Here is a 24,118-nt window from a genome sequence, read left to right on the forward strand (position 1 = left end):
AGTAACATTTTATGTAAATCAGGATATGGAGATGTAAAATTTGCATGGAAGAAACACTTAACAAAGACTTTATTGGAAAATGGTCTCAGTCCCAAAGCTGATATCCCACTAATTTCTGTGCTGCTTCTACTCTATCTGTAGAGCTGGAATAAAACATGACCACCTAAAAGGATACTCAAACCCAGTTCTTCAGAGCAGACATATAATGGTTAGAACAGCCTCCTTTCATCTGTGCTAAAGAATAAGAAAGCACATGGTGCATTCATTTCCATTGCAACATCAACAGCCTGTTAGCTCAACCACCACTCAGCCTCGTGCCCATTTGCACACCCAGCACAGCTGAGCCACAGCTGAACAGTCACTCAGTGTTTGCCAAACAAACGGAGATATTTGGATGCCAAGCACCTGACTGTACTTGTCTTTGTACCAGATTGTGTTTATCTAATCTTGCAGACCTCAGTGAGGTCAACCCCCATCAAATTTTATAAACCTTACTCAAATTTTTCTTTGCCATTGTGTCTGAGTAGTGACATACAGTGGTGACATAATGCAATGCAATATAAAAGTGTTTTACAATATGTAATAGGCTTCCACTTTTTTGTGCTGATACTTAAGCCTGGTACAGTGTCCACATGCCTGTTCATCTGCCATCAAGAGAACTTTTGTTGTTTGTCTACAATCTCACAGACACAGATATGTGACAACTTGAAAAAGAGGCAGACAATAGAGGCTATAAGTTCTCTAACAAGTAATGGACATATTTTTTTCCCATTTTGCAATGTATAACAGTTAAAATAATCCTCATCTAAGCATTTTTTTTTATAACAAATAATGTATATTGCTCTTGTTTTGGAAAATTTTTCTCTTAATTCCTTCTTGGACTGTATATGCTTTCATTCACAAGTTAAAAACAAGTAGATCCACTGGATATATAGCACATTGTTAATGCAAGCACTGCAAAATCTGAATTTAGCAGTACACAGACATAGTAAACAGGAACATTTTTAGAGAAATTACCTTTGATCAGTGTCTCAAACTCAGTGTGTGAAATCTTCTTGGTCTGCAAGTCAATCTTCAGTGCCAAAAGCAATGTGAACAAGAACCTGTGATTTTCATACAGCCCTCGAACTGTGTACTTGAAGACTTCATAGGTGAGATGCTCGATTATATAAACTACTCTTTTTGCTGGAATTTGAGATTTCTGAGATCTTTCCACTGATAGGTCAAAAATGCCAAGGAACTGCCCTAAAGATGTTTGGTACATGACATTGACCAAGCTCATTTCCACAATTAGGAAATAAAGGATGCTACCACGAGCTGCAACAGGCCGATACTCTTCACGTGCAGTATTGATTTTCACCTCTGTCTCCATTGCTGTGTTTAATTTTTCACTGACCTTGAAATTAATGGAAAAGACCATAAAGATTAAGTTGTATTACTTGTGATTTATGCTACACAAGCAAAAACAAAAGGTCTTGATTAAGATCACAATAATATTTTTAGTTGAGCTTTGCTTCCCTCTGCCAGTGTTTCAACACAGACATTGTGTCTTCATGTGTTCCAACTCCTGTCACAATGGTAACTGATTCAAACTTACACCTGCAAAATATGCCTGGAATATAAACAGTATACAGGTAGCAGTTTAATTTTGCAATTTTTTATGAAGAAAAAATTACTGTTTCTGCTATTTATTTGTTAAGAAGTCAGATGTTATATGCTGCCTCTGAATGGAAAAAAATAAAACAGGAATGAAAATATACACATACATCTTTATACATACTATCTTGAAATTACAAATACAAAATGTATCTGCAGTACATTCAAAAATCACCTCTTCTGCTGTTGTTTTAGTGATCCTTAAGACTTCTATCAGAGACTCATCTTCAACCAAAGAGCCTTCTGTACTGGTTAGACGGCAGAGCAGATTATCTTCAAGCTCTTGCATTTTCCTCTTGTTGGATGTCACTTGTTCCATCAGTTTGATTCTTTCTGCTTCTAGTTCCTGTATTCAAGAAATTTGCCATACAATATTTAATGTCAATTAAAAGGAAGATTCCTTATAAAGACACAGAAAACGTGATTTCATGCATGTCAGAGTGGGGACTTTGTTGTCTTTTCCACAAAATACTGAAATATTACGAAATATTTCTGTACTAAAATAATTTATATGCATGCTGAATATATACAATAAAGTAATTTATATGTATCCTGTATTTATTTGATTAATGAAGCATAAATGCTGGAGAATGAAAAAAAATCTGAATTACCAGGAAAATCTTCCTCATAATACGGTGCACAAACCACTCAAGATAGTTTCCAATGGCAAGTGATAAAAGCCACATTACATCGAGTACTTAAAATTAAATCAGATAAAGGCCTGAAAGATGCATTGTATGGCTGGATTTTAGGTTGTGAGCAAAATTGACTGGATGACCTTTTCCATTTCTAATTTCTACCATTCTGTGACTTTGAAAGATACAATCCTCTACTGCTTATAAAACAGGAAATGTTACAATTATTATCTATGTCATATGGATTTTTTTGCCCTTTCTACAAGACAGACAATGACAAGGGAAAAAAGGCAGACAAGTCAACACAATGCCAAGTGAAATGAGGCATCTATAAGCACAGTCAACACAGCTCAGGGATACTTTTGCTGGCTGTCTTTATTTAATCAATCCAGGCAACCTTCTTATAAGAAAAGGATTGTTAATAATAGTCTATCTACACCTATGGCTTCAGTTTATTTTCATTTCTGTCAACATGTCAAGCTAGAGAAAAAGGAGATGTACAGAGTTATACAGTACAGGAGAGGTTCTCCTGTATTTCAAAAAAGTGACAAAATTCTTTATTTTCATAAACTTCTCACTTGAAAACCTGTTTGAAATATGTTCTAGGGCTACAGAGTGCAGCTCTCTGGAAGCTAAAAGTGACTGCATCCCCAAAGAGGGAAATTACTTAAGCATCAGTAATTCAGCTTTCTACATTTATTGCTCTTTCTATACCATTAATGCAAAAAAAAAGATTAGAATTACACAAAAGGAATACTTCTACAAAACACACAAAAATACATTTAACTACATGCTTAAATTCCACATAAGGATGTGCTTTGTTTAAGATCAGAAACTTTACCCATACTATTTATGAGTCTGTAAAAGGTATCTTTCAGAAAATTAGCAAATATACCAGGTGCAAGTTTTTGTTTGCAAGGGAACTTCAAAACCATATTTGTAACATAAATAATAGTTGTTCTGAACACAAATAGTGGCAGCAACTCCATTATCAAAGTACAAAAATATGCTGATTTTTTTTTCTATATTTACAGGATCAACCTATAAAGCTGAGAAGAATAAACACTTCTTTGATCATATTTCATTGATCACTAGAGCAGTCTTTAAAAATGTCTTGGTTCCTTTAATCTATTACCTTAGCTCAGCGATCATAAAGTTGTCTCTTTGTAATAGAAAATCTCTGTTCATGTTGTGTCTTGTCTTTGAACTAATTTTTTCAGAATCCCATTGGCTCTGACCATCTACACCACAACATTCACCTCTTACTGAGACAGAAGAGACAACAACCATGATGTCTTCATATGTGCCAAAAGAACTTTAATAAAGGTTTATCAGCTGCAACCATGTCCCTGTGCAGCAAGTAGTGCCAGTATTAACCAGGTTCCCTTGCAACTCTCTTCAACTGATATACAGCACTGGAGGAGTATTTTTCAGTGACTATTTTTTACTCAAAATGCAGTTTAGGTGTTGCTACATACATTCAATATGAATTCTCTAACAGTTCTGTCCAAGAAAAAAAAAAAAAACAACAAAACAAAAAAAAAACCAAAAAAAAACCAAAAAAAAACAAAAAAAAACAAAAAAACCCCACCAAAACCAAACAAAACAAAACAAAAAACAAAAACAAACAAACAAACAAACAAAAAACCAAAAAAAAAAAAAAACACCACAGAGCAAGGGTATCTTGTGCAAAGAGGATTTTTATATGTAGGTCATGAGAAACCTATTTTGCTTCTTTTACTTCTATCTTGATTTAGACCACTCCCTCCTTTCAGGTTAGTCAGGTTACTCCCATTCACTCCTGCTGATGCTGTACAATTTTGCCTACAGAAACCTACATTTACTGGAGTAAAGATTAAAAGTTCTGCATCTAAAGCATTTGTCCCACAGTATTTTCCCCCAGTACCTCCTGTTACAGTCTTTCTGTTTTTCATGGAACAATTCACAGGGAGTTTGTGCATTACAATGACTTTCCAGCCTCTGTTTTTGACTGTAGGACTGAAGGAAGGGCACCTTAATTCCAGTCTTTACTTCAGCAAAGGCTCATTTTGAGCAAAGTGGAAGAGTGTTGGCTGGAGGAAATGACAGCACCACTAAAGAACACTGGTTAGAACATGCTTTGGGGAAGTCAAAGGAAGAATTAATTCCTTTAGGTAGGCAATTCCTCTCACATTAGCAAGCCTACCTGAGCCATTTACTGAAAGCACAGCTCTGATAATGCAAACCTCAATTTTTTTCTCTCACCTGAGAAAGGATTTTCTTCCTTATATTAACTTCCACATAATCAATGCAAATTTTAGTAAGAATAGAGTCAAGTCAGTGTTTTCAGGGCTCCTTAAGAATCTTTTATCTCCTTGCACACTAGAGCCTGGCTGGTAAAAGTAGTTCAAGTTCATAAGCATTTTTTTTCATGTAATTCAAATTAAGTTTAAAAAGGAATTCAGAAATACAAGAGATTTCTGACTGAACAAGAAGCCCTTTCCATATATGAAGGAATAAAATTGCTTTATGTATGTCATGTTCATGCCTGTGATGTATTTTTAATGAATAGTTTTCTTTCTTCTCTTTCCAAGGTCAGATCTTAAAATAACTGTTTAAGTTACCCCATTCAATTAAAAAAACAGCTCCACATTGTATTTCAGAGAATTAACAACCTTTAAACTTTCATTCACATTTTTGTTCCTGCATTTGATTTCAACCAAGCCATTGAATATGTATGCACTCCTGGTGCAGATACTTAACAAGCCTTCCCTCTATTCAAATACTGCAAGACTTGATACCTGCTTTTCTGTGAGGATGACACGGCCAAGGAGCTGATCTTCCAGCCCTTTCATAGTAACAGTAAAGTCAATCACAGTTGTTCTTGCACTAATTTCTGGAGTATAAACAGGATTAGCCACCTTTGTTGTCATATACAGGGTAAATCCCTTCATCAGATCTACCTCCTTGTCACCTACTTTCACCTGAAAATAAAAAACATTTCTCAATTTTTGAAAGCTGAATTCAGAAAAACTGTTATTTTATCCGATGGAAAAAAAAAATCTATGAATTTTTTTTTTTTTTTTACATTTTCATTTACACTTTTTAAACTTTCTGGCTAAGAGTAACAAAGCCCCTCAAACAACCCCATGAATTTACGACTCATTTTCTAACTGTTTTAAAGGTACAAATCATGTAAGTATTGGGACTACCCCATACCCAACATCTGTCCTATTGGGTTTTAGTTTCATGTCTACAATTCATCTTACTTTGTGTGCTGAACCAAATTTTATGAAATTTTTCTCCAAGATGTTATCTAGAGCAGGATCAAGTTCCTCTCCAATGTCTTCAATTAACAGAGGTCGACCAAGGGACAAGCAGTCTTCTAAATGACTTCTGAAGAACTTGTGGTTCATAGCTGTAACCTAGGAAGATTGAGTCACAACACATCATGTGTTTGAAAGCACACAGAAAACAGCATAAAATCTATTGAAGCTTTAAAAAATTATACTCATCCTGGGATATCTATGCAAATGGCTACATTTTAGGGACCAAAACTTGCTTCTGCTGACATGAATGGAAGTTTTGCTTTAAACTTAGGAGGATAGGAGATCACATTTCTTTATTGTCACTTATTTACTTATTTATCTGCACATCTATCTAATTGCAATATCTTAATATTCCCTGAATATAAATAGATTCATGCTTAGAACACTAATGTGAAGTAGGGAATTGTTTATGGAGTTCAGGAAGGGAATCAGTGTTATATAGAAGGCCTGATCTGACATCAGACATTCAATTTTCAATTCAGTTCTACCAGTCTTAAAATTGCTAAAAGTCACACAGACTCCTTTTCATTTATCTTAATTTAAGATATTTAACATAATTCTTTAAGATGATAATTGAATAGCCTTTCCAGGCATCTCTTAAGTCATGGTTTTCAGGTGTTTTTTTTTTTTTTTACCAGGAAAAAAATTAGGAGAGACATATTTTTAAAATAAATCCTTGTCTTGCAGGCAAAGCTCTTTGAAAAAGGTACAATTAAAATAACTAGAGGCACATTACACAGAATTAAACCAGTATATTATTTAAAAATTAATACTCTGTTCCACCACTCTGCACTTTTTGTTTGTTATAATGTAGGCATATGTGTATCCACCAAAACAGCATGTTGCCTACATTTTTATTTCAAATTCAGCTGAGGGATAAAGCTAGTGTCTGGGTGACCAACAGCATAACACTAACAAGACCATAGCAAATTACAATATCCCAGATGTAAGCCATAATTTAAACACTTGTGTATTTAGAATCTAAGTTCCCCCTGGATTTAGTGGGGAGAACTCAGATACAGAGCAGGAGATACAAGTCTCCAGGAAGGTGAAGAATTAGATACAACCTTTTACTTCCCTCTTTGTTTCTCTTTCACTATGGCAACCAATTAAAAGATTCATCATAAAAATAGATATGCCATAACATATCAGTGCAAGCTATTTTGCCCTGTTATTGATACCCTGATATACAGTACAGGTTCTGTGTCAGTCTTTTTTCATATTCTGCATAACTGTGTACCAATAAACATAAGATTTAAACTACACATGGCCAAAGCATGATGTCACAAATGACACACACATTTTAAAGAATTGTAAATTAACTATTTACCTGAAGTCCATTATTCTTTTCCTTATTTTTGATCCAGATCTTTCCTTGACCTTGTGGATCAATCAGCAGTGGATATCTAGATGCTTTTGTGACAATAATGCCATTTTGAATTGAAAGGTCATCATTTGGAAGACCCTGGAGGTTCCATTCACCCACTGTAGCATTGTCAACAAGCATACCAGTAAGGTTCAAGTTCTAATAGAAAATATGCAACACATGTAAATACAAAATTAGTGCCAGTTAGAGAAGCTATACCAAAACTTCTGCTGGATGGTTTTTCTTCTTATTCTGATCAGAATGCATGATAAAGTGTATTTGGCAGTTATTGCTTACTGTTTCTTTTCTTTAAAGTTCAGTGGCTCAATCACTGCAGTTGAGCAGTAAAGAAAGTGAATTCTGCTGAGGCATTGATGTCCATCAGAGAGTGTCAGAAAAACTCTGAAGCCAGTTCAATATCTAATGACAAACTGATTTTTTGCCATTTTTAAGAGCAAACACTTTTCCTGCCAGTTCAAGTGGAATTGTCATCTTGCTCACAAGACCTTCCACCTGCTGGAAAGTGCCCTCCAAGTACAGGATGGCTGTGGGAGACGAAGAGAAGAATGTGGAGACGTGCTATAGATCAGTAACCACAAACTATCGTGAAAGGTTATTGCTGCTAAGCTAAAACCCTTCACAGATTCCATATTCTCCTTAAGTCTGATTTGCACTTGTCAACTAACTTGCTTTATTTTATTCACTCTGAAAAGTGACTGGCCTCTCAAAAAGGTGTATGTGAAGAAAACAGCGCTGAAAATAGCAAACCAAACTCTCAAAATTAGAAAAGCACCTTGGTAAGAATTGAGAATTTTAAAAATAATAAAATTGAAGGGATTTTTTTATTTGCTTCTTACGGTTTTCATTCAACAATTCCTAGTTGTAGGCTTTATCTAAAAACATGTTTGAAATACAGGCATGAAAGAAAGAAAGTAAAAGCCTGTAAATCTTGTGAAAATCACATAATTCAGCATCTGAAGCCTAAAGCAAATACTGTGAGAGCTGTGACGCAATCATGAGACCTAATGATACCAATGGCTGCAAGATGCCAAAGCTTTTTTACTCCTTTGTTTTTTTTTACTTCTAAAATTATTGAAGACTCACGATGAAGCATCAAAAACCATCCTCAGAAGACAGAGAAATTTTAGGAATCAAGTTTCCATTTGTGCAAAGGATAGAAAAGCATTTAATAGGCAAATTTTTCAGCAATAGGAACCTAAAACCATATTTAGCTCCATAAGCAGATGAATAGGATCTAAACAGCTTTGAACGTTTTCTTACCTACAGCAAGAAGTATCAGTCACCTGGCAACTCTGAAACTCAGCTAATTTAAGTGCCTAACTAAACAGATAGGTGGCTAATTTTTAACAGATCTCTCTAAATTGTTATGCCTAAATGACTCATACGCCCACGGTCAGTTAGTCTGTGAGAAAGTAAGGCAGATGTCAAGCCTTTTGCTTGAACTGCAAAGCTGCTTTCTTTCCTGTGGTGTGAAGTATCAAGAAAGGCCCATATGCTGCCTTTTGTGAGTACTTAATTCCCTAGGAAAAATCAAAACTCTCTGCAATACACTATGATGGAAATCATAATGCTATCTTTAATAGGAACTCTAAACAGAATAGTAAATACATTTTGAAACTCATTAACTATGGTATTTTCCATCTTAGCGAGACATTTTTTTTTGAGGGGGGGAGCAACATAAAAACTATAAGAAAGTATTCCTCAAATTTTCAAGGATGCAGCCAAATAGTAATGTGGTCAGAATACATTCATGAAAGCAGAATTTTAGTTCTTTATGTATTGCTTTCTAAGGACATTGTACATCCAGTTTCTTATCCTTAAATGGTGAGAATCTTGACAGATATTCCCCAAGGTAAGTAGCTTTTAAGAACATTTTGTACACTGAATTTGAGAAGGAGCCTCCCTGGGATGAGTCTGTAAAAAAATGGGATGAGTGTATGTAGGATAACTCCCATGCCACACTGGTTAAGAATCTTGCCTGAAACTGCACTGCTCCTGGTACTTTATTAAAAAAATCCATCTTGGCCTTACATATTTTTTATCATCAGCAGCTTTTAGAGAGCTTTACTGGGTGGGTCAGAGTCATTCATCTTCTAACTCTCAGCATAAATTGGGCTGGATTGCAAGTTTCCCTCTGTCAGGTCAAGGTTAATCCGCATTACAAGAATTATGCTAACCTAACATAAAAAATAATAAAAAAGATATGCACAAGTAACTTATATGAAGTGAACAAACTTCATGGAAAAGAGGTCTCCTTAACAGAGGTTTTAAGGGCCAAATCCCAAAAAAATCTGAAAAGAAGATGCAGATCTACCTTTAGCTGTTTCACAATGATACAGCTGTTCACAGGTTGCTGAGTTGCTCACAGCCTTTTTCAGCAGCAACTGCTTTGTCAAAATCTTTGACAGCTGAGAACAGGAAATGTTTGAGCTTAATGCCTCAACTCCTGTGCTGAGAGGGAGTCCCTGAATTATTTCTCCAGTGTTTACTGCTGAAGAAAACATACACAAGTAGTCACAAAACAAAGTGGAAGACAACATAGATTACTCAGAAAGGCAGTTTTGACTACTATGGCCTAAATTCTGCCTTCAGTATGAATATGTCTTCCAGGTACAGGGATTATTAGACAAACCTCCTAAAAGTCATGGAATAGGAGCAAAGTTGTTGCTGGCCATGAGCAAAGCCTCTGCACCAGAACATCTGCCAGGTCTGGCACTCCTGGAGCAGATAATGGTAAAAGTAAAGGACAAGATTCATGCAAGATATCCTGCCCTGTGTCGTAGTCTCAGCAGGCAGGCAGCTCACCTTAATAAAGGTAGAATGGGAAGTGGCAGGAAACAGAAAGTGAATATGGGACCGTAGTGCCACTGCATTTTAGGCCACCTCTGCCTGCACAGACAGAGGCCAGGGAAGGATATACTGCAAGGTCAGCCTGACTGGAACAGCCTCACTGTTGATAAAAGTGCATGGATTTAAAAGCTAACACTGGAGCAAGCTGAAGTGCCAAAGTGTTGCAAATCAAGCCTTGCAAAATGCAGGGTTTGTTTAAATCAATAATTTCTACAATTCACTTCAAATTAAACTAAATTAAATGCTGTGGGTACATAGCAGAAGGCATGACAGGAGGGTATATACTGATAACACACGGAAGTGCAAAGGTGATGTTTCCTCTCATGAAGAGGTAAGTGTATCCTAAGCTGATAAATTTTACTTTGTTTCCTGTTTTATGCTATTTCTCCCAGGGCAGCTGATCTCAGACAGCATTTCTCTCTCAGATTTGCCGGAGCAGTGTCCTACATACCAATTGTGAAATGCCTGACAGTTTAAAGAGGAATTTAAAACATATTGGTTTAGAAGCTCAGTTGTCAACTGTTCAGATTTTTTATTTATTAAACATTTGATTGAATGTGACAGCCTGTATATAATCTTCCAATTATGTACTTTTCTGGAACAAAATGCTCCGCATATAATTTCTCAGTGAGGCAAAGAATAAGGTCAGAACAAAACATGAACACTTACTTTACTGTATGGAATCTTGTTATTGTCCATCTCTTTCTTCCACAATTGGAGTAGCAAATTCCTGTACTCCTGATTGAAAGGTCCAGAGTAAGAGAGAAATCCGGTGGCCAGAAGAACATTCCCCACCAAATTAATAATTTGATTTTGAAAGTTTTTGCTGCTTGCTGTCCAACGAAGCTATATGTAAAATATTTAAAAGAAGTTAGCTTAAGGAGACACAAAACTAACACAAATGTCTAACTTAAGAATTCATCTCTTTCTGTTAAATATTTTTTATTCAAAACAGGACTATTTTTTGCTTTAAATAATTCTTTTCAGAAGTTTGCTTGGAAGTGATAGCAACCACCTGACTAAGTGGAGAAAAAGCATCTTTGTGAACAAGCTGGTTGAACTGGTAAGAAGAGCTTTAAAGGAGGAATTAAGTGTCAGGCAGAGGAGGACCAATAGTCATGTGAGGAAGTGGAGGATGGGCCTGGCAAACAAAATGTGTGGGTGAGATAAACTGTAGGGACCTTGTAATCAACAAAACAGGGCTAATGTAGGACCACCCTAAGGATACCCACAAAAACAACAAAGTGTCCAACAGACAGAATGGTGGGGACACCTTTCATACTGCTTATAGGACATTAATTATCACAGCTGGGCACCTCTCTGAAGTGTTTCTACATGAATGTGCACTGCATAGAGAACAAAAGAGGACTCTGCATGTGGTTGCAGCATCATGATATGATGGGGGTCATGGGAACATGGTGGAAAGACATCCACCACTGGAGAGCTGCATCAGTTGTCTATGGGCTTGTTAGGAAGGACAGGTTGGGAAAGTAAGAAGAGGGGTTTTCTTTCATGTGAGAGAGAGCAGTGGAAGGCATGTGGTCAGCATGGGAGACTCGAGGATGGACAATATGCCAGTTGGGAGCTTATGGGTTAGTATCAGAGGGAAGATCAACATGGAAGATGCGTGTGTCTGTCACAGACAATGTGATGAACAAGTAGATGAGGGCTTTTTCAGACAGAGGAAGAAGCCTGGCATCCACAGGCCTTGGTCTACATAGGGAACTTCAACAATCCAATATCTGAAAGGACAACACAGAAAGACACAAGCAATCCTTGAGGTTTTAAGGAAGGCATTGACAAAAGTTCTCAACACAGTTGAGTGGGGATTTAATGAGGGAAAGGCAGTCTGCTTAACCTCAGACTTGCAGATAAAGAACTGATAAGGGATCTAAAATTTGGGGGCAGCCTTGGCTGAGATTATTTCACCTTGAACACAGAGAGTGCAGGGGGAATTTGTACACATGTATCTATGTGCACAAATACATGACAGGAAGGTGTAAAGAGGAAGATGCCAGACTCTTCACTGGTACTCTATGAAATGACATGGGGCAATGGACACAAATTGGAATATAAGGTATTTAAATTCAACACACAAAAAAATCCCTTTATTTCAGTGAGACTGGTCAAAAACTGGAATAGGTCGCCAAGAGAAGTTGTGGAATCCTGGAAGATATTCAAAACCCAACCAAAAATGCTTTGAGCCTTGAGCAGGGAGAAAGGAAGGATGTGTATTTTGCATTAGATGGTCTCCAGAGGTCCCTTCCAATCTCAATTATTCCATGATTCTGCTATGTAATAAGTATTATTATTTAATGTGTTAAAAATTTAAAATAATTAACTCATATTTTGCTTATTGATTTCTTTCCAGATTTCTGTTCCCTTACAATCACTCTGCATTCAGTCTTAGTCAAGACCTACATGTTTCAAGTTTAGAAAACACACGTTTAACCCAGTGTCAGTTTTGTCCAATTCTCCAAGTACCATACAGAGTCTTTAATTTTTTTTGTCTGAATTTTCAAAAGTAGAGTGGAATTACAGCTCTTACAAGACCTCATACCACAATGCTTCATAAAACCCACAATTAGGCACTATAATTTCCTATTTTTGTGTTGCCCCCAGATTTAGAAATTCACTGAAAAAATACTATAAAGCATCTAAGATTTTTGACCGATGTAATTTGAGGGGCAGCTAGGCAAAGAAATGCTGAGGTGCTGGCCTCACAGGACACAATGGTTGAAGTCAGAACTCTCATCAATTTTTACTTTGTGTCAAATCAATGAAGGAATTAACAAAGCAAATAAGAAGAGGGGGAAAAAGAGTATCCCACTTCCTCTGAAAACCTTCAGGCTGAAGCCAGGAAGATCTGCATAGGAAAGGTAAATTTCAAGTTCAGTGCAGAGGATAACAATTAGCCCATAATTCTGTAAAAGGCTCCAGTAGAAATCTAAGCTTCAATTATAATTCAGGAAATTAGTCAAGCTTCAAATATGTATTCTTGTATACTTGGTGAGAAAAAGAGAGTAATCCTTCTTATAAATATTTTAGGGCAATTATTTAGGTTAAGCCTAATTCCTCTTAAAAAAAGCTAAAAAGAATTTGGCTCCTTGGCTTTAAATCTGAACTTTATCCTCATACAAATCATATGTTATAAGATAAAGCTTCATGCAAAACAATTACCACAAGAAATTGCTTTACTTTTTTAGGTACATTCACATGAAGGGAAAAAAACCATACATATAACTAAAAGAAGTGTCACGTGATATCAAGATGTCACCATGCCTTGAGTTTGCCGAGCAGTGCTATGATCATTATGGAGCATTCTCAAAACTGCACACCTACTTTGTGCTGGAAACCTGCACGTGTGTGCTAATACCTTTTCTCCCCCTAGTCCTTCAATCAGAGCTGAGGCATTGTTCATCTTCCTTCTGCATGCCTCAGCATCATCGAGCAAGGCCTGCTTCTCTTTCACAGCAGCATCATACATGGCTTGTACTTCATCCAGTTCTGCTTGCTTCTTGTCCAGCTGATTTTGTGCACTATTCAGTTCCATTTGGGCAGCTGCAAGTCTTCCTTCCTGCAAAGCTAAATTTGCCTATGGATATTTAAAAGTAAAGAGTAGTTAATACCTATTTTTGTGGCAGAAGCAAATGACATTCATTTAACGGCACATACCATAATGTGTTGGGTACTTTTAAAAATAATACAAGTTTTAAGATGACAGAAGATTTTTTTCTTTTTACTTCTGGAACAGAAGCATAGCATTAAAATTATTCAAGGTAATCTTAAGATGCTTTAATAATAATTTTCAGAATGATCTATTGATCACACAATGACCAATGATTTTAAATCACAATACACTTGAAATAGCTGTATACTAGATATATGCAGCAACATATACCATGGGTTGCCTTATATATATGCCTCCTGTAATATATTCTCAGTGTAAAAGAAATTTATTATTGTCTTCATTAATTATAAAATAATAAAAATTATAACATAAACTAGTCTTCTGCTCTCTTTTTCCATCAATTATCTCTACCACAAAAATATAACAAATGTATTTTTACTCCTCTGGAAAGTAAAACTCTAGAGACTTTTTTCACATCTCTCTATAAATTTGCATGATGACTTACCAGTCATTTAAATGTGGCCTCTTAACTTTTATATTCCTAACAGGGTTGAAAAAATATTCTGTGAATTCAGAAAGCATTTCCATATACATTTGCAAAGGATTAGAGCCTGACAAATTTCTTATGAAATTCACACTTAGAGATAAAGGTTGTTTCCATTTACTCTGAATATTTAAAAAAGCTTGTTTAAATATCATGTCGCTTATTTCTGTTTTTTTCTTCTATAAGAGTTATGAAGATGGAAACCAAGAATCTGTAAAACCTGTTTTATTACAAATATGAAACTTGACACTTGCATTACATCACATCAGAAGAGTAGTAGTAGAAGGCATCTCTCTTAAGGGATAACTCCTAGTTAACAGCATAAGCATGGGTTGGGGTCTGGTCTATCTCAAAAGAGTGGTTTGGGAGCAGGGAATTAGAGAAGCATATATGTACTGACCAATGAAGTAGGTTCCTAATATCTGTGTACATATATGTTGCAGACATGTGTATTGGATACAGGTAAATCACATGTATCTCTGCCCATCTATATTAGCAATCTAGGTATATGCAGACAGTATATTCTAGAGAATAGCACCGTCAATAAAATTTCATCTACTACATCCACCTGCTATGTTGACAGATCCTAGAGATAAAACCATATTTTGGAATCCAGATGAACCAGTAAAATGGCTGGTCATAAAATTTCCATCATGCAAGAATGCTGAAATACTTTTACCTCACTGTTTATCAAAAAACACATTAAAGAGCATTGCCTAGAAATAAATGCTGCTCAATCAGTGAGTCTTGATTAAACCCAGCTAAGCAGATTTCAGATCAACTGCTGTTATGTTTTAGTGAATCTTGGACCACTGGGCAAAGTTCCAACAGCAGAGGAGTTTTTAGGAGGTGATGTAGTGTTACTGTGCCCTGCACCAGGGGAAAGGGTAAGATATGAGAGAGAGAGAGATAGTGCAGGGTTCCTTCTGCATCTGAATAAGAAAGGCCTGACAACAATTCATTTAATAAGACAACCACCTTAAAAATATTCATAGGAAGAAGACAAATAGTGAGTAAATTTTACATCCCTTCAAATGCTGGGTACCCCACACTCATGCAGCATCAGAGAGAGCCAGGATAGTTTTGCCCATGGTATCCTGTGCAGAGCAGATCCTGTCCGTGAAGAGAAAACTTTCTCTTTTGGCCATTCAAACTATCTTAAACTCATCTTATTATTCTGCCTTATTAAAGCAGATGCCTCATTTAGCTATCTGTTGTCAGGCCTTTCTTACTGAGATCCAAAAGGAGCCCTGCACCAGCCCTCTTCTACCTCTTCCCACCACCTTCCCTGCTGCAGAGCATCCTTGTATCCTTAAATTCTCTGAGGGCTAAAAATGGAAGTTGAACAATATTATGACATATTGTTTCAATCTTAGCTGAGAAATACTGAGGTTACACAGGAAACAAGATCCTTGGAGGTTATGAAGAACAGCCTTGGCAGAACAGCTGGAACAACAGAGAACTCACACCTGGCTGTGCAGATTCATATAACACCTTGATGTTTATCACAGCAGGATGTGAACTTCAATGGAAAAGGATGGGCATGTGAATTCCCAATATATACAAGGCAATGATGCCTTGTAAATATGAAAAAGCAGGTCCCTGTGCAGCAAAAAACTACCCAGAAAAGTGCAAAAGATTGATAAAACAAACTTCCCCATTCTTGAAAACTTTCAAAAGGCTATAAGCTTTGAAGATGTTGCAACATCGAAAAAATATTTCAGATGAGTACAAAAAGAAGTATATTGTATTCTAACATGAAAAAAATCTGTAAACTTATTTACACAAGACTTTACAGATTTTCTGGAAGATGACCTATAATAAGAAACTATTTTACAGACAATTGAACCAAGTTCTCAGCCATTTTCAGGGTAATCATAACAAAGTATAAGACATTATAATATTAGTTTGATTTATAGGCTACTTGATCATATGTGATGAACAACGGTTGGTTGCATGAGACTGACAGCTAACATATCAGGATGGCCAACCTGTGTGATTCCCAAAAGCAGAAATAGTACTTGTTTCCAATGACCCTTTGAAATCATCACTATTTGCTTTCTCCCTGTTCTGGTTTTTTTTTTTTTTTCCCCAAACTCAGGTTTTCAAAATTTCATGGGTACAAACACAGCTTTTGTATTGACATCAGTGTCAGGTTGGCTGGCAGCCTCCTGTATAGAGCTCTGCCATGAGAGCAGGAGGCCAGTTCTGCTGCCAAAGAGAATCTTCTGCACAAGAAGACTATTACAGCTGCAATCAGCTCCATACAAACATTTCCAGCCAATATTAGACAGGAAGGAAACATATTTCCCAACCACTAAGAACCACTGTAGTCTTTCTAATTTTAGTGGCATTGCTCTGTGAACAAGCTTCACACCCTTTATTTCATCCCTCTGAATCACGCAGCAAAGCAAGGATACACAATTTGTTCCAGTTGGATGCAGTGTGAAAGCCTGAATAAATGGATTTTATGCAGATGAATCATGAGGATTTAAGACAAGAGGTCCACACTCTGATTTGTGCTCCTGGAGAAGTGGTGCTACACTGGAACATGCCTGGGCTTGTGCGAGAACAGCAGCTTCAGCCTTTCCTTGCCTTTGTGGGGAACCAGACAGACAATCCTCTCAGCATCTGATCCAGCCAGTGCTGCTACCTGCCTGCATGGTAGGTGATCTGCATCTGCTTGCATGGGGCAGGTACAGCAGCTGTGCCAACAAGGGCCATAGCCTAAAGAGTTTAGCAGCTGTTTTGCCTTTTTCCAAGCTGCCCTCAGAGAGGACTTCATAGCAGGTAGTGAGATGATCCTGCCCCTCTTAACATTTTTGCATTCCACACAAAACCAGAAGAAATAAACATAACTACAATCACAGCGGTACTCTTAAATGAAGCATGCCCAGGAACTTTCTCTGGCACTGAGGTTGACCAGCATAAAAAAAACTCACATTAAGCTCTCTCACCCTCTAAAACACTATGACTACATGTTGGCAGCCTTGTGGGAATGGCTCTTGGACGAGGCTAGAACCTGAAAAGTGCCCAGAGACTACTGAAAAATGTTGTTTGGCAAAGACCAAATCACACTAGGGATCATTCTAAAAATTTACCAGTGTAAATGATCACTTTCCAGTGCCTAGAAAAATTCACTAGTACTATTTAATTTATTTGTATTGACATAGACACTAAGTTTCTTGCTGATTCATTGCAAACTCAGTTTTGCAAAGCACCAAGTATATCTGACCCTGATCCAAGGAAGCAGTTCAATAAAAATTACTCCTCCAACAGAAAGAAGCCTCACACCATTTAATGCTATTCCTGTTCTTGAATGGAATGCCCAGATCAACCCCAAATCACTCTGAAGAGCAACTGCTGCTCAGTAAATGGAGGAAATGGAGAATCCCATTAGGGAAAAAAAAGCATCCAAAACAAGAGTTCACTACAAGTAAGGATGATTTGGAGCTTTCCTAGCACTTCTCTTATTAAGGAATTTCAGCTTTCAAAGTCCACTGTTCTTACAGTCCACTGAGCACTCACTGCTGCTGGACTAGGCCAGAAAGCTTCTTGGACTCTGTCACTCTGTTCCTGACCTGGGGATGTGCTAAGATGAGCTAAGTGCTCATCTTTGCCTTTTGTTTCAGTCCTGTTCTGGGAACATGACTGAAGACTCTTCATGGACATGCTGTCTCAAAACTGCTCCTGTCCCAGATTACTGCAGATTTTTCCTATAGACACTTCATTGGTTTTGGATCAACTTTCTCAGAGACTCAATATCATGATACATTTGTATCCACCATTACTTAGGGAAAGATTGTAAAAAAGGCAAAGACATACACAGGTTTTGCAGCCATTCCAAACCATTGGTGAGCTCTTACCTCACCAATACAAATTTTAAAAAATTGATATATACCTGCACATACGTATATACCTATGTACACATGCAAATAGATCCATGCAGGAGTAACATTAATAAAACCTTGGCCTCACTTTCTTTGCTATCAGTGGCCATTTTTCGGGATTAAAATAACCTTTGAAAGGCACAGAAATCATATCTCTTATCTGCTTTACGCTATCTGTACTACCTAGGGAAAGACTTTCCATATTTTCTGTTCAATTACATGTCCTGACCTCACTCTGTTTTGTTAGGTGATCTAATCCTCCCCTTCACCCCCCAAAATATATACTTTTTTTCCACAGTTACTGTGGGCCTTGAATGCAGACTTGCATGCTTGTTTTCCTGCCCAGTATGGCAGGACACCCTTGTCAAGGACACCCTTATTTAAATGGACAACTATCAAATTTCAACACTCCTTGACTATTACCTCTTCTTCAGGTGCTTTCATTCCTTTCATTGTCTGCTGTAGTTTTTAGTTCAGCATGGAGACAAATGAAGGTAGAAAAGGCAATAAAATCTCATACTTAAAACTGAGTGTGACAGGGAGAATCCTCAATATCAAACAGAATTTATAAACTGTAAACAAACTTCCCTTGATCACTACAACAGCCTAAGGAGAACTTAATTAAAGTCACTGCAGACATTCCTATGGGAAATTATACTCCTATACACATTTTTTTAATTGGAGGCGAACAGTATCACAGCAAAAGTCAGGGCTTCTCCATTCTGCTCTTATATTCTTCAAATAATGGATAAGGAGCAGATGGTGCTTCAAAATTCTCAGGTTACTGCAGCAGGCTGGTTTACTAGGTATCAATCTGGGGAGGAACAGCTCATCCTTGTGCTGAAGGTTTACAGGAAAGTCTAACTAATGATCCTTGGGCTGCAGGTCACTTACCTAAAGACTGCCAGTATCCATTCCTAGGAATTAGGTAATTTTCACACTAAATATATAAGTATAAAATATAAGTTTTTGCACACTACAATATATCATATATCATTATATAGATATATATATCGTTTTTGCATACTAAATATATAAGTTAATAATGTATAAGTTTTTGCACACTAATATATATATTTATATAAATAATTTTGCACACTAAAATATAAGTCACTATTAATTAGTTTTCACAGGTTGTCATTGTTAAGATAAATGAGGCAATGAGTCTCACTTAAAATGCAATGTAAAAATATATTGAATCGATTTTGCAGGTGTTGAAGAGGATTTATATCCTAGAACAGCAGTTAGGATAAAGCAGCCTGATTAATTCATTCAGTAAACCTGCTTTTAGCACTGGATGGATTAGCCTGGGCTAGTACTTTATGCAGTTTAATTGTACATTTATTTTCAATTATTTTCTTAGCATCACTACACTGCTTCCTGCAATATCTCCTGCATACTTTAAGCATTTCTTCCCTCCCTCTGTCATCTTCAGTTTTTAAAATATTTGTGACTGTTGCTGTACCTGACAATAGGCACCACTTTGCCAAGATATATATGTTTCATTTTTTATGAGCTGCAGTGTGACAAGAATGCAAGTACTTGAACACAAAGCTAAATTTATACATAATGCTAAATCATATATATTCAAATAAAAACTACAAGAGCATGTTTTCAGCTTTCAGGGTTGCATTTGCATATAAAGCCACTATTTCCCCCAGGTCTCGCTCTCTTTTATAGCTCTCAATAGTAACATTTCAAATTCTGTTTTCATTAGTGAACATCCCATTATTTGAAAAGGAAATAGCTAGCTATATATCACAAAAATACAGCATTCTCTTGAGTTACTTGAATAAAAAAAAAAAAGCTTTTAACATGTTTGATTCAGATCTGTCTAGGTATACTAAAAGACTGTGCCGAGAGTTTTGACTGTACCATTGATACAGTGGCTTATTCAATAAGAAACCAAACACGAGTGCAGTGGAAACATAACGGATTGGATGCATTTCTTCAGAAAAGAGCCATAAAACTCACTGTAGGAGCAATGACTATAAATCATTATATAAATATGCAAAGACCCTTATTTTCAATGTGCTCACAAATGGAACATTTCCAAGACAATAAAGCTATCTGCAGGAATTCACACAACAGCGGCTGATCCCTTTCTACTTCAGTTCAATGTTTCAACAGAATTCTATATCTCACAACTACTTTCTTTATTACACATGTGTCGCCCTGATTTTTTAAGATTTTCTAAAGCCTTCTGAGTTTACATTCTTGTAGAAAACTTTCTCACACAACTTTCTGTAAACAACCTATTGTTTTGCATTCCTTCATAGAGGCGGAGAAATTTGATGTACAGGTAGTTTGTCCAGTGTCATTGGAGAGCTGGCACGTTCACCCTCCAATCCACTGGCACCTTTGGAGAACTATAAATGATTGGAGTCAGAGGAAATAAATTAGTCTCTTCATCATGACCATAGCTGTGGTGTGTCGTTTTTCCTTGTGTCCTATGGTGACACACATGTACACTTGCATGTAGTAGTTTGAAACTCCAAGATTTTTTAGGGAGATGAATTCCAGCTAAATTCCTTAAAGAATGTTTCTGTGCCAACAGAAACTGAACTCTCCTCTCCTCTCCCAGATTCTATAATGACCACAGTAAGTAGGTTCCTTCCTGGGCCAGTAGGACGGAGGAGTTTTCTTGAAGCCACAGTGCCTGGCACCCACTCTGAGGGCAGAGAAGGTATCATTATCTCCCATGACAGGCTCCATAAAGAACCAACTGAATGCTTACTGTGTTCACATAAGTTACAGCTCTACCACAGGGTAGTTGTGTGCAAGGGGAAAAAGTCGCCAGGACATATTAAATCTCTGTGTGCTTGACTTAACAATTGGGTGTGAAGAAACAAGGATCTCTTTTAGCCAAAATAACATGACATTTTTTCCACTTGACTATATTCATCTCTCAAAAATATAAAATTATCACTATGAAATACCTTAAGAGGAAGAACTTCTTTATTAATACTGTAGAAGTAAGCCATTGCTTGTGTCCACGAGCAAAGACCTGCTACATTTCCACACACTTTTTTAGCAGTCTCAAGATTATAATCCTCCATATCCAAATAAGGCTCTAAAAGCTCCACAGTTTCTTCTGTAATTGAGTCCTAGTCAATGGAAAGGAAAAGTTATTTTTTAAAATGGGTTTTTGAATAAAGTCTGCTTCACAGAAACATTTTTCTTTTTAAAACCATGGGGTATCACTTCTTACAGAATAAACCAATAAAGCAACGCTGTCGCCTTTCACTCTTGTAAAGGACAGATTAGTAGGTTTTGTGTACCCGTGAAAATAACTCCTACTTCCATTGCAAGATTGACTTGAGTTGGCATTTAATATCCCTATTTGACACTTAAGCTTTAAAGATATTCCTAGTGCTCGTAGCTCCATGACAATTTAAGCTGTTCTAAGTTATTGCTTCCACAACACTGCACCTTCTTCCCTTTCCCCCTCAACCAGATGTCTTTGCCCCATCTTTAATACCCTCACCAACACTCAGTGATTTAATTTGGAAACTGTTATGACAGAAATGTAAGTCAGAAAACTACTGATTAATTTTCTTCTAGTCTTGTTCCATAAACAATCTCACCGTGGCATCAGACAGGCACTGGTGTGAACACAGCTAAAGGAACCAAACATGCAGGTTTCAGAAGGAAAAGGGTGACACTGCAAGGCACTGTCTTAACTTCACTGAAGCTAACCCTTTTCCTTGACTGTGAAAGAAATTTCTTTCAGCTGCTATTCTAATCCCAGGTTTTTCCCCCCTTTCACAATCTGCTAAGAATATGAAAAGCCAGATCTTTGATGATGGTTGTTAATCTATAATTATGTAAGTGTCAGAAGAAAATGGAATTTATCTCCTCAAGCAAGGTAGAAAGTAGAAGAGCTTATACAGGCTAAAAATGACTGCTTAACAATAGATATATTAAGAATCTTCCCTTTTTTTTTGGCAATGTATTAATGCCTTTCTTTTAATGCATCTAAAAATCATCCACCATTCATACCGTCAAGCTTTTTACCCTTTTCTTGTTTTTCTGCACAGCAGAAAGGACTGCCTTGTACTTACCTTTAGCTACTGTTCCTTTAGCTACTCTAATAAAAAAGACATTCACTATATTGCTCCCAAGATCAGGCATGGTGATGTTTTCACTATGATTGTTTGCTAATATGTAAAATAGTTCTGGACAAAAATTTTGACTTTTTTATTCTCCTACTAAAAATAATGAGCTAACAAACTGGCAAAGGTGGAGCAAAGATCAATCAGCATTGGCCTAAATCTCTGTTCAAAAGCTTGGAAAATGTCATGCTTTTCCTTTTAAGTAATTAATTTTGAACTCAATGAACTTTTCATCCACTAATTTTCATTGCCTAAAAAATACTAGGAAATAACAAAAATCTCACAAACAAGTAAGCTGTGTGGTCTACTGAGACACAATGAGCTTTCTCATCATATATACTCAAAATGAGTAAAAGACAGCACATGAAGGACCTCATCAGGGATTGAAGTAGTCCAGTATTCTGCCCCACGTTCACCAGTATCCCTTCCTGCAAGAATTCAGTCCCAGAGACGTTGTTCTGACTTCTCTGAGTTAAATGTGCTGCCAACTACCAGCAGGAATACCTGCACTATTAATAAAACTCTGGAAGTCTCATTAGACAGAAACTTGAGTAAGGAGGGAGGGCATAATTAGTCCTTGCTATCTTAAAACTAATTTCCTCTTTCTGTTTAGTGGAGATAGCACTTGGAAAAGTGACCAGACTGACAGCCCCAGGAAAAAAACTGTCTACAGAGACAGTGCAAGTTTCCACAATATGGCTCTCTGGGAGAAATGGCTCCTGGGGATAGTGAGAATGATCTTCACAACAAAAACACTCCAGCAGTTTAGAAAAGGCATCAGCAAAATGCACAGCTAAGTAGATTAAAACATTAGTATACAAATGAAAGTATGTTCTTCAACCTTTTCTAGCCTGGTTTTGCTGAAATCTGCTTGGTCTCCTGGATTATAAAGTTGGGCTACGATTGTGCCATTTCATATTCTACCCTAGGTCTTTTTCTGGTCCAGCTACCTGTGACATCTTTCTTCTCTTCCCTATAAAGAATCTTCCTTTGTCTCACAGTTCAGTGAACCTTGCTGCAAAAGTTTCTGTCCTGACAGAAATAAAAACCTGTTCACTTTTATTTTTCTTACAGTTGATAACAAGATTATTCCCCATTTCACTATTTTTCTCGTGAAAGAACCCTAAAAGTTCCATAATCATATCATTACCTTTCCTGCTCATTTTTTTCTTATTTTCTGCTAGCTCCCTAGCAAATTGGAGACAGAATTGTCGAATGCCTTACAGGTAAACAGGCCTGGTAGCACTGGAGAAGCTGAGCCATTAAAAAGCCAAGGGTAGGCCCTTTTAAGGCAAATTCCTACTCAGAAGCAGGAGCTGCCTGAATAAGATAACATTAAGCTTCTCAAGATTTGGTCTAGTGCTTGGGATACTTCTGTCTGCTAGAAGTCACTGCATGACTCAGGAGAAAAATTACTGAGATAATGAACCATGAAAATAAAGAATAGAACAAAGTATCTACAACTATGATAGACAAAACTGTTTTAAACTTCCTTTGATGGTAGAAGACACTTACATGTGAACTCTGAAGATGGTTATTGAAGCAGTAGTGCCCCTATTAATTACTTACCTTCTGAAAAGTAAGTAACATACTAAGAAATCCTGAATTATTCATTAGCTTCTGAGCCTCAGTCCATGATGGCTTCACACCTGGGTGTTCATGATCTAGTGTCACTGAGTCTATTTTCCTCTGGAATAAAAGCAGTACACAGTCCATGATCCGCATTATCAGGTGAGGAGGTTTACCCAGTTTGCGAACAGTTGCAATGTCAGAAGGTTTTATTGTCTGAAAAATTATAAAAGGAAATAGTCCATTTATTTAAGCAGTCACTTGATTGCAAAGAATTATGTTCTTTTGGGAGGACTGTACATGTAATGCAGTTGCTGCAGGTTTGCAGGTCACTCAAAAGCATGACTGCAGAAAGTCCCTAAAGGTAGTCCCACTCTATGACTGCTTTATTACCTGACAGTAGAGTACTGCCCATCTTACCTCTGCCCCTCTTCAGTTTTCAGGGCTTTTTCTACAAGGATTTACAGGTCAGTGCTATTCTTTTGACCCTCTTCCCCCCCGCCCCCCACCAAGTTAGAAACACAAGCCATATT

General features: G+C 37.0%; 1 protein-coding gene across 1 annotated transcript in view; it reads right to left on the reverse strand.

The window, feature by feature from the left end:
- The window catches only part of LOC128805918 (dynein axonemal heavy chain 5-like), a 147,201-nt gene that overhangs the window by 37,940 nt on the left and 85,143 nt on the right, over positions 1-24,118 (reverse strand). The window contains exons 58-66 of the mRNA XM_053974941.1: positions 23,586-23,801; positions 20,841-21,008; positions 13,213-13,431; positions 10,506-10,682; positions 6,930-7,124; positions 5,540-5,695; positions 5,072-5,254; positions 1,832-2,002; positions 1,018-1,396 (exon numbers count right to left, since the gene is read on the reverse strand). Coding sequence (XP_053830916.1) covers positions 1,018-1,396; positions 1,832-2,002; positions 5,072-5,254; positions 5,540-5,695; positions 6,930-7,124; positions 10,506-10,682; positions 13,213-13,431; positions 20,841-21,008; positions 23,586-23,801 — 1,864 coding nt within the window. The remainder of the gene's footprint in view (positions 1-1,017; positions 1,397-1,831; positions 2,003-5,071; positions 5,255-5,539; positions 5,696-6,929; positions 7,125-10,505; positions 10,683-13,212; positions 13,432-20,840; positions 21,009-23,585; positions 23,802-24,118) is intronic.

This window comes from Vidua macroura, chromosome 1, assembly GCF_024509145.1.
Source record: "Vidua macroura isolate BioBank_ID:100142 chromosome 1, ASM2450914v1, whole genome shotgun sequence".
Classification (NCBI taxonomy): Eukaryota; Metazoa; Chordata; class Aves; order Passeriformes; family Viduidae; genus Vidua; species Vidua macroura.